Raw genomic sequence first — 11,970 nt, 5'->3', positions numbered from 1 at the left:
GCCCTAAGAGTCAGAGCGGCGGGAATCATGAACCGTTCGCCCTTCCCCTTCGTTTGTCGTCGGTTGTATCTATTACTTTACGAACCGAAAATGTAAAACCGAACCCAAAAAACAGCAACAACCACCATCTATGCAGGCTATTGACTCCTGTGTAGCAGTCGCTGATATTCATTTACAAGCTAAGATCTTATCATGATTATCACCCCTGAGGTTAGTCTACCTGTGCTCACGGATCGAACGAAATATACAATTTAAATTCAAATTAAAATGGTTTTCGTATAATTTAACAAGCTCCAACACACTTTGCTGTATTAGTTGAGCAATGGATTTTAAACGATGTTCATGATACGTTTCATGTTTGAAAAAAAAGCTGCGTTTTCCATCAGACTACTGATAGTGCTACAATGACTTTCCCACCGTCTACCTATTTTCAGAACCTTGTCGGAACATTGGGTTCTGCACTAGTTACAATTTGCATGTGAATTACTTTCCTTCACTTGTATTTACTTCATTTTAAGTCTCGCCTGCGAAATCATCAATTGATCCTCCACAACAGGGTACCGTCCGTTGAAGCCACCCCTCTAGGTAATCAGTAAGTACACTCGTGTACCCCATTTGATAAACCTATAAAGCTCTATCTATCGGTATTTTTCGAACCCAGAGTATTAAATATTGGCAATTCGTGATCTATGACCAGCACTAACCTCATTTGCTGTAAGCTGGTATCGTTTCAAACCTCGTTAATTTTTAGAAACAACCGTCCTAAAAAATGATGCACCAACGATTTCAAATGATTAACTGTCAGACCTGTAGATCGAGATTTACAGTTTCGCTTTACGGTCTTCAATATGCAGGTAAACTTCACTGACATATTGTGCAAAATATTACTGTAAGAGAAAGGACCTTTTATGAACAGTCTACATGATTAATCCCTAGCCAATTGCATTGACTATTAATGAACTGACGAGGAGGGCCTAACAATGCATCCAAATTAGTCTAGGGATAAAAGACTTAGTTTTAGTTTTTAACAAGGTTCGTGATACTGCATCAGTTCGAAAGTGAAGCACGATAATTTTGTTTAAACTAGATGAAACATTAAGGTAATATAAGACCTACTGATGTTACCTATTTCCGCTTATCACAGCTTAGCAGTCCTGCAAGCAAGCTTTCCTTTTGATCCATTGGCGCAATAATTGCGCTAACTAGCCGCTCGGGCGTCAATTTACGTTTTAAATTTAAGAGATTTGAAGTCTTTTGATTATTATAAGCCTCGAATTTGAGGCTGTTTCGGTGAGTCTGGCTACCTTAGTTTATGCCATGGCAGCTATATAGACCCACGAGTTCAGATCAACTGATCGGCGCATAACGACAACTACAGATTTTCCGAGTTAAGTATCCGCATGTCATTCAACTTTCAAGTTCAAACACACTTGAGCTGATAAAACAAGGAACTGTGGGAATGGATAACCGATAAAAATTCAATCACCACAGAGAGCAATCCGTGGCTTTTACATTTTAATTACGTATTGAAGAAACGTTATAATTACATGCATACATACATACACACATACATACATAGATACACCTTATTACGACTCCCCTGTCGTAATATACAATAATAACAAATATACAATAATAAAATTACAATGGGGCAAAAATATTTACATCTGTTGCCACAAGAAATATTTACATGAGTTTATATCTACAGTCATAAAAAATTGATTCAATCTTAGAGGAGTTTCCAAGAAAGTGGGCGGCCACTTTCAGTTTAAACCTTGAGATACTGTTTAAGTTCCGAATGTTTTCTGGGAGTAGGTTGTATTCTTTTGCCCCACGAAAGGCGAAAGAGTTATGACCAGTTGATAGATTCAACAGTGACATGTTTCTAGAGCTGCCTCCTGACACACCAAATAAATCATGAAATAAACTACAAGTCGCAAGGCTAATTCAGTAGAAATTGTTAGTTCATTTAAATGATTTGGCTCATGAATTTGGGCCAGTAACAAGAAGCTAAATTTCCATTCGTTAGAACATTCATTAGTAGTAAACAATATAGGAATACAAAGAAATTAGATTACGCTAAACAATTTTCGGAAAACAAAGTTATTCACATAACCACAATAATTTGTATTTAAAAGGTAAGCTCTTGATTCATCGTTTTCTGAGATCAGCTCAAAATGATGCAGTAAATTTTTTTCTTAAATCAAACCCTTTTTTTTATAAGTATGGCAGGGAGTTCCACCAGGTCTATGGAAATGAAACGTAAAAAGAAAAGTTCTTAAACGTACTGCTTTTTGTTCAAGGCTCCCATGGGGCTCTTGCAGAATTTATGCAACTGACAGTATTTTCCGCCATAACCTATGAAATTAAGTTTACTGTACACTATTATTGCTTCGCTTTCGCAGTTGATCTTGTTAGAACTCGAGTGTATATTTTTACAAACAAAGACAACTAAGAGAAGACAGTAATTCCCTTTTTAACTCCGTAATTGACTGATCCACTCTTAAGGTTGCAAATACATTATAGGATAATTATGATAATTGACAAAGATTAACATAGAAGCCGGCAGGAACGGATCAATTAAGGTTTCTGGGAAACTGCCCACCTACCCCTCCCCTAAGCTAACATTAACACTCACTTCTCACTTAGGGCAAAATGATGGCTTAGGGGAGGGGTAGGTGGGCTGTACCCTGACCCGGGTAGTGAGGCAGATGCTTGTAAGGTCTCTCCTAGAGTTTTCCTTACTGAACTTCAAATAATATGTACATGTTACATATACTATTTTTTTTAACCAGTGTTTATCGTTGTAAACACAGGTGGTTGTAATATGAAATGATTAGTAAAACTGTGGAATTAGTGACCTTATTAAAATATCACACAAAAGCTATTCTAACCTTCAAAGTCAAAGTTTTCCGTACTGAACCTCCTAACCTCCGAATATAAGCCCCTCCAAAAATGAGCCCCTCAAAAAGGGCCTTTGAAAGCCCTGGGGCTTATTTTGGAAGGTTAACGATATTTAACTAAGAAAAACGTGCGCTATTACTTCATCCAGTAATAATCTAGTAACTGTAAAGTACCGCTTTTTAGCCCTTCTCGTGAGGGATCTTAGACGGGCTTATCAAAGAAAGGGTTTGTTATACTCGAGGAGCCTTATAAGCGGAATAGAAAAAGTGCTTCGAAACAAGCTCTATCAGTGCTCATAAAAATGCGTTTTGTGTTTATTCGTTATTAATTGAGCGGCTCAAAAGGTCACAACAAATATAATTCATTTTAATATATTTGGAACAGTAGATAGGGGGTGGGGGTTCTTACATTCCGAGGCGTTTATAATAGGATGCATTTTCTGTTTACAGGTAGATGGGCCTACAACGGGGGCAATATTAGCGGCGGTTTACTGTATAGGCGCCGGGGAGCATTCAACATAAACTGCTGACTATGGCCGGATTTCATTTACAATCCGCTATCGTTACTATGGTTGAAGATAAAATCATTTATGGCGGGAATGTCATTCTGAATTTTATTGTCTCCCATGGGAGCACCACCTTTCTACTCAGGTGTAATAATCTAATACCTCAATACCATTTTCATTTCACTTATTATATTCTTAGAAATCCTTATCACTTGTGCAAGAGTTGAGAGTTAAGCTATCTATTGGAGGTTCCCGACGGAAACAAAACACAAATTAATAGAAACATCTCGTGGATAACGATATCCTTTTGAATGAGAACTAAATCTGTGATGTTATTCATTCGTTTGCGTACAAAATAACAATAAAATAATCTGAATGTACTATTTCTATTCTAACTGTATAATCATAAACAAAGGCTTTCATTAAAATAAATACACTACCTTCTTGTATTTCCACCCCTATGGTACATTTCAAAAGAGTGCTTTCAACACCAAAAGCCAAAGATGCCTCTTTGGCGCCACAAATAATTAAGCAAAGCAGTTGAATAACTTAACTATTACAGCTTAGCCGTTCTACGAGCTACATCTCAGAGACGTTCTGACTGATCATCAAAGGTAAGCTGCTCCTTCCTTTGTGATTGCTATTAAACTAGAAAAAAAGATTTATTTAGTTAAGGAAAGTAGACTATGGCAGCATATGAGTTGAACGCCGAAATCCACAGTTAGTGGTGAGATTTACGACCTTAAGTAAATGAATCCCTTAGCTTACTAAGCACAAACATGCAGATGCAGTGACTGCAGCGGTTTCCACTGCTTGAAGTGTTTCAAATGGAGTCCTTCTGGTAGTTACAGTTAGCTCAAAGATCAAAGTGATCAGTTCAAGCCAAATATTCATGATCTGTTTCAAACTCGGACGGCAAAAATTTCAACGGAATCATAATTCCTTCCCCTTTTTCGACGTTGGCCTATTTTCGGGCAAGAAAGGCTGCTTTTTCTATACGAAAGTGTTTATTTTACAGGCTGAATCGATTAATAACAGCTGTCATTTTCCGTAGGTCCGAGTTTCTCCTACGAGATTTTACTTTTCCTTTATTGTCGCTTTTCACATCTTCTTTCCTGTTATAATTAGTTTCCCACTGATAACAAAGATAATAAAAATAATTTAGAAACGGTTAAAAATGGCGCAGAATAATTGCTTTGCCGCCAACGTATCGACGCGGACAAGATCTTAAGAGCGTTCATTCTGACAATTTGAATAGCCAAAGTTAGCCCAGAACTCTTGTAAAAATAACAGAAATGGATTTACTCAAATATCCTATTCTCTTTTAGACCGTTGTACAAATTGTAAATTTTAGACCGTTGTACAAATTGCTCCATTATTGTATCCTAATTTATTTCCAAACCCTAGGGAACCAACCGGGCGAAAGGCTGTTGCTTAATTACTAAGTTGAAAATTTCTGAGGTTCCGACTTTGTTTAAGGATCAATGTTACTTTTGGGAAAAATAAGCATTTTCTAAAAAAGAGTGAGATCGTTTAAGAGGCGGCGATAGCCAGGATTAAACTGGTTTCACAGGGTTTCAATAGGGTTCTTCAATCCCGTTATCCCAACCCACGTTTAATTTCGCACAGTCCCGTAATTCCGATGCTTATGTCCGGCATCGAAATAAGGCAAATCCCGGATGCCAAAAAACCTAAATATTGGGGCCCCCTCTTTTCAGAGAGTACTTAACTTCATTTATGGCGGGAAATGACTGCATAATTTAACATTCTCTAATTAAGTCTGCAGTTAGAATAACAACCTTGTACTAAAATGAATAATTTGGAGTCTTTGTTTTAGTCGTCCCAAGGGGCTACTAAACAAAGTTTTATACCTCTTTTGAACACCTTCTATTGACTAAATGGTAGAGACTTTTACACACCCAGTTTAGAACTTTACATCCCTTTCAATTGCTGCAAATGCAAAGGCGGATCCAGACCGGCAGGGGCCCGGGGGTTCCTCTTATTTCTAGACCAAACTGAGACCCAAAGGGCCGAAATAAAGTATTTTGGAGACCACTCCCACGACCCCCCCCCCCCCCCCCCCCCACCACCCGACACCCCATCCCCTTATCTCACGGTCTGGATCCGCCACTGAAATGTACTAAGCCAAAACGTTTTCTCAACTATTTCACTTTTTACAAACCAAAATGAAAGATTTCCCTATCATTTCATATACTTAGAGGAATGAAATTCCTACTCTTTCAGATACCTGAAGCCTAAAACAGATACCCCTTTCGGGCGGAGCCTCCCCGCATAGGTCATTAAAGGGAGTAGCCGCGGGGTGATCGTTGTTATTGCTGTTGTTCCACGTTGCACTCTTCGTTTTCCCTAAAAGTCTTACCCTGGCCTGGCACATTTTTTAAGCATTAGTGAGTTTTTGCCTCACAAACCATGCCATCATGTTAGCTTTATAATAACTTTTAATTTTGTATTTTCGTGTCTTGAAAATTTTATTTCTATTTTTAAACGTCGCTTTTAAGGTGATCTTACGCGGGACGATTCGCAACGACGATTTTTGGCACAACACAGCGCTGCAATGTTGGAGCAATGTTGTAACCATTGGAAACAATGACGCAACAATGTTGCAACGCTGTGTTGAGCTAAAAGTCGTCGTTGCTTAGTATCATCTAGTAACCAGCTTTTATCACCCGAATTCTTCACTGTTATATTGACTTAATTGCTTATTCAAATATGGTCTCTTTCTTTGTTTGTTTTCGTTTTCAATAGTTGTCGTTTGATTTTGTTTCGTTTTGTTTGAACTTTTTTCTACTTACATTGTTCCAGCTTTTTGTTAAGATGATATTTTATTCTTCATAATTTTCATTTCACAGACTGCCATTCTTCGTCAAGAATGTATTTCAAAACAGCTTGCTTCCTGATCTTGGTCTTTACTTCTATTCTTAAAGCTGAAAAACCTTCACAACCTCAAGGTATCTTTTAACAGTTCCGGGTAATTTTAGTTGCTGGATAACATTAGACTTTCCCCGTATTTATTGCTTAAAAGCTATTAACGTGAATACGTTTGCGACATCAGGCTCTCAGAGGTTATCCACATTTGGTATCCAGGTTGAAGTGCCAAGCTAGGTACCGGCACAAAATAAGCGTTGTGTTCTCCTGGGCCCGGTTGTTCGAAGGCCGAATAGCGCTTAACCTAGGGTTAAATTTAACCCGGGTTTCTTTTTTTTTTATTCAAAAGCATTTTCTCGGATAATTTTCCCCGTTATTTTTAAAAGCATCCAATCATCAACTTGCTGAGCTTTCAAATCTGAATTTAAACTTCGCACTAACCCCGGGTTATCTTAACCCAGCTTTGAACAACCCGGCCCTGGTATGTAACTGAATGTGTACATTGTTACTCCATTTCGCCCTGTCAGACGCCATTTTGAAACATGACCTTAACATCGTGCATAAAGCAGTGGATCCGGACCCCCTCAGAACTAGAAAAAATGTCGTGCACACAGGGACGTACCCGATGCTCACTTTTGTGTCCGAGTAGTCTCGGGCCCCCGGCACTGTACTTGACCTTGTAACCGGTCACCGTCACTGTGCCCGAATTCTAGAGTGGGTACTTGAATATAGGTTGTGTTCACACTAGTGCCCAGCGGGTACCTGGGTGTGTTTACATTAGTGCCCAGCGGGCACCGTGCTCGGGCACAAAGTTTGAACGCTGCCTTTAGTCAACGTCCTAGCGAATCCAGGAAGGCTGAAATCACAAACTTAATTGAATTCGAAAATATCTGGGTTCACTCGTCTACAAGAAGTTTCGCAAGTCCGTCAGATCCAAAAAAAAAAACTCTGGAGAGCGGTTTCAAACAATGCGGTGTCCGTGATCAAATTCACTGGTTGCGTGTGGCCCTGGATGGAAGGCCAATTGGCGTAAGTAAAAAATACATCATAAAAACCAGAAGTTTGAGGTTTGAAAGATTCGTGACGGATTTCGTGTAGACGGGGTCTAGTTTTGAAAATTTTTACTCCAAGACAGAAGCGACAATTTTCGCAAAAAGACGTATATTTTAATTTTTGTGGTTTGAACTCTATGATGCACTAAGAGGCCATTAGTTGGAGCTCCGTGTTCAAATGATAAAAACCTCTATCAAACAAAAGCTAAACGTTCCATAGAAACTATAGTTTTTACCAGAAGGTATTTGATGCTTGAAAAAATAAACCATTTTACAGAAACCAGGAAATGAACAAATCGTTTATCTTCCAGATTTTTTTGAAAAAGCAGTTGGCATCTGTCAAGTTGTATCTCGTATACTCTTACTATCATTTTGAGTAGTCAACTAGTCTTCGCTTGTTCCGAAATCTTCGGCCTTTTTTTTTTCTCAATAGCACGCATTCGATTTATCAAAATTCTAACATGACTCCGAAGCTTTAGGGAGAAAATTGCAAATTTTCACCACTCGATTGCCTCGCAATTCCCAGAAGAGTCTTGAGCACAAAGAAAACCAAACAAAACAAGAAAATGACCCGAAAGCCTCGGAGTCATGCTAAAATTTCAGCATATCGAACATGGGCTATTCTTTATAGCCAAAAAGGACGAAGGCCGCTTTCTTTGCATGTGGTCAGTCGTCCAATAACTTTTTCTTTATTTTATGATCGACTTCAGTCGTAGAATTTAATGATAGAAAATTATACCAATTCTTCCAAATTTGGACAGCATAGCTGCTTATGAATAACTAGCCGGTAGATTTCGGCCAGGCACTAACTGAAAAAATAACTTACAAACTGATTTGCTTGTCTTTTCCTTTTTTCTTAGTCGAATGTCCTACGTGTTTCGAATGGTCCAAGAAAGCTTGTCTGGAGAATATCAAGGTGAAGAAGTGTAAACCCGATGAATTTTGTGCGGGGTATAAAGGAATATCGTATATTCTTGCATGTACAAATAGAGAAAACTACATCAAGGATGAAGAGGAATGCGAACTCCCTTTTTGTACTAAGATGGCGTTCTGCTATGGTCCCCTCTGTGTGCCGGATATATTCAACGAGTGATGCAAACTTTTCAAGAGTTACTTCTCATCATTTCTTAAAATTCCTTAACCTTTTCCACAACATGTGTAATATTTTATCGTATTTACTATAAACAAACTTTCAGTCGTGTGATTTTCAAATAAAATTGACATAATCAGGAACAATTTTAAATTATTCACTACCTTTTTTTTTAAGGGAGAATTTAACTGTTTTGGTTTTGAATTTTTTGAAGGGAGTGAAGTTACTCCTGGGCTAATTGAGGATGAAAGAAATAAGGGGAGAAAATAGTCTAGTTAAACCCCACTTTATAGACGCCTACTTAGTATGGACACCTCATTATTACGATCCGTTTCTTTGTCACTGGAAAAGAAAGCCCGGCTTACATTTTCTCTAACATCAACCTGCTTAATACGGACACCTCAGTATTACGGAGAGTTTGCTGTATCCCTGGGGAAATAAAGCCCGTACATTTACTCTAAATTCAACCTGCTTAATGCAGACACCCCGTTGATACGGACACCTCAGTATTATGGACAGTTTGCTTTATCCCTGGGAAAAGAAAACCCTTATATTTACTCTAAATTCAACCCCCTTAATATAGACACCCTGTCAATACGGTCACCTCATTCACGGACAGTTTGCTTTGTCCCTGGGGAAAGGAAGCCCTTACATTTTCTTTAAATTCAACCCGCTTAATATGGACACTTGTGGACACAAATGGGTTTCTGGGCACCTCATTGTGGTAGCAGCCAAGCGGGGAAGGGGAGGGAGGGCGGGTAGCAGAATGTATCTGTGTATCTGGTCTTTGTTAGCTAATTATTATTCACGGTAAAATGGGGTTGACAGACCTGCGCGGCTCCTGCTGTGTGACCGTTGTGTTGTTATAAGCCTTTACAGTTTTGCTTTAACAAGCATGTCTTTAAGCGACTTTCCTTTTCTATAAGAGATCAAGGGAGGTTCCTTGAATATCTCTCTGAGTAGTGGCTGGTTTTCTATTAAATGCCATTTTTCCATTAGTATGTTTTTCAAACCTGGTAATGACGGTTGAAATTGCGTGACAAAGGGTAAAAGTATTTTTTGCGCTTTCTGTTTTTGTGTCAGAGCTGTCGCTCTATCTGCATATTTAACTTCTGAGAGGATCTTTTCTACCATACTCTCTGGGTAGCCTCTCGAGATAAGGCGTGTTTTAAAGTTTTTAATATTCTTGTCAAATATGACTTTAGAAGAGTTAGTTCTTAGAAGTCTAAGAGCCTCTCCTTTGACAAAACCTTTTTTAACGCCTGGTGGGTGGCAACTGTTAAAGTTAGTGTACTGAAACGTTTCAGTAGATTTAAAATGTGTGCGCACGTCCAGAATTCTTTCTTTCTCAAATCTCTCTCCCTTATAGACTGTCGTGTCCAAGAATGTGGTTTCAAATTGTGATATTTCAGCAGTGAACTTGATTGTAGGATGAAAAGAATTGGCTTGCTCAATGAAAAGATCTATATCTTCTTTGTTTGTGTCCCACAAAGAGAATATGTCGTCAATAAACCTTTTCCACGTTAGTGGTTTCCTTCTGCTTTGTTTTAAGATCTCCTTTTCTATTGTTGCCATAAAAATGTTGGCAAAAGCTACTGCCATTTTCGTGCCCATAGCAGTTCCGTGAGTCTGGAGATAGTCTTTCCCATTGAAATGGAAAGAGTTCTCTTTAAGGATAAGACTGAGCATTTCTTTAAGCAGGTGGGTAGCTATAGGAGGGTTTTTGTCATGAAATTTTTCGTATGCGTTGCATACTATAGTAATTCCTTCCTCCTGTGGGATATTCGTGTAAAGGCTGGTGACATCCATTGAGACTAAGAAAGCGTTACTAGGCACCCTAGTGTTTTCGATAAATCTTATAAAATGTGTCGTATCTTTAAGATACGAGTCTTGTATTTGTGCTATTGGCTGAAGTAGCTTGTCTACAAATGATGAGAGGCGTTCTGTGGGGCCATCGCACCCCGAAATGATAGGTCTTCCAACTAAAGTCGGTTTGTGTATTTTTGTGAGAGTGTAGAATACTGGAATTCGTGGCGGATCTGGTGTCTGGTTAAACCATTTTACTGTCATTTGGTCAATGAAACCTTCGTTATGTAGAGTGTTAATGAGGTGTTTAACTCTCTGGGATGTGTCCTTAACCATTGGTTTTTCCAAAGGTTGATAGTTGTTTCTATCATCCAACTGTTTTTGTCCCTCATTTATTTTGTTCTCTCTTTTCATTATGACGGTTGTTGTGCCTTTATCTGCTTTCTTAAGGATTATTTCTTTGTTTTGAATAAGTTCACGGAGCGCTCGGCGCTCCCCAGGCGGCAGATTGTTTTTAGGTTTATTTAGTGGCACTTCTGTTAGCCGTAGTTTGACTTCCTCTAAATAGGATTCTAGAGCAACTGACCGTTGAACTGGGGGAATCCAACTAGACTTCACATGGAAGGGGTGTGGTACAGTATCTTTGCCATGATAAATGTATTTGAGGCGCATCCTTCTGGCAAATTGGTTAAAGTCTGAAATTAGTTGGCTCCTTATCTGGTTTTCTTTCATGACAGGAGTTGGAATGAATTTCAAACCCCGAGAGAGTAAATTGATCTGCTCTGTTGTTAGTTCTGTGTCTGAGAGGTTCTTAATGTGTTTTTTGCGTGTCTCTATGGCTTCGTTATATAGCTTAATGTGTTTGACATTTTTCCGCTTTCTTCTCCTGTGATTTCTTTCAGTGAGTGTTTTACTATTTATCCCCTTCTCTTTTCCCTTGTTAGAAACAGAGAGAACACTGGGATACGATTCACTTTGTTTATTCTCAATATCAGTAAACTTTGACATCATTTGTGAGAACTTGTCGAACTTAGCTTGGAGGTCTGATGCTAACTTAATTACATCAGTGCTTTTCATTACATTGTTTTCTCTAGTCGCCGATGGCGTCTTATGCTCTCTAGTTTGAACAACATTGGTCGCTTTCCTGAAGTGAGGCTTATCCTTCTCAACCTTTTTTCGTTTGTTCTGAAGACGATCAATGCGTCTTTGGTGAAACTTCGCTAACGAGTGAATGAACTCTTGTTCGGCAGTTTTTCTAATCGAGCCTATTTCTCGTTTAAATTCTTCGTCTGGCGTGATATTTGCACGCACGTTGTATCTTAGTGTCTTTGGACATGTTCTGTCCTTCATGTGTTTTCTCAGTTTCGTGATGGCTGTCTCTGATTTTTCAATCTTTGTCTCTAAGGAGGCGGCTTCGGCGGCTCTGCGTGGTGTTTTGCCGTTATGGGTCTGATCGTTGGATTGGTCCCGTTTTCGTTTTCTATCGTTATGGTACTGTTCTCTAGGAACTCTTGTTGTCTTCTGGCGGGTAGGTTGAGAGTCAGGTATAGTTTCAGAGTCGTCAGTAATGGCGCTTTCGTTTCCTTCACCTTCTGTCTCGTCAAGGAGTAGATTTTCCTCTTCAGCGTCCATTGGAGACTCATCTGTTTCTTCTGGCTGAGGTGGTCTAAGTTGACCGTCTTTGGTGAGAATTGAATATTCCATATGTAGATGTAAAAGCTGAAGCA

The 11,970-nt window shown here is 39.0% G+C and overlaps 1 protein-coding gene across 1 annotated transcript; it reads right to left on the bottom strand.

The window, feature by feature from the left end:
* Positions 1-9,260: 9,260 nt before the first annotated feature.
* LOC140935563 (uncharacterized) lies at positions 9,261-11,691 on the bottom strand. The gene has a single exon (XM_073385125.1). The coding sequence runs from the start codon at positions 11,591-11,593 to the stop codon at positions 9,311-9,313; it is 2,283 nt and encodes a 760-aa protein (XP_073241226.1). The 5' UTR covers positions 11,594-11,691; the 3' UTR covers positions 9,261-9,310.
* Positions 11,692-11,970: the final 279 nt, after the last annotated feature.

This window comes from Porites lutea, chromosome 4, assembly GCF_958299795.1.
Source record: "Porites lutea chromosome 4, jaPorLute2.1, whole genome shotgun sequence".
In the NCBI taxonomy this organism is placed as follows: domain Eukaryota; kingdom Metazoa; phylum Cnidaria; class Anthozoa; order Scleractinia; family Poritidae; genus Porites; species Porites lutea.
This window is presented reverse-complemented; position numbering and strand designations above follow the sequence as displayed.

Coding starts and splice junctions, on each gene's coding strand:
- LOC140935563 (XM_073385125.1), bottom strand. CDS start 11,593: ATGAAGGACAGAACATGTCCAAAGACACTAAGATACAACGTGCGTGCA.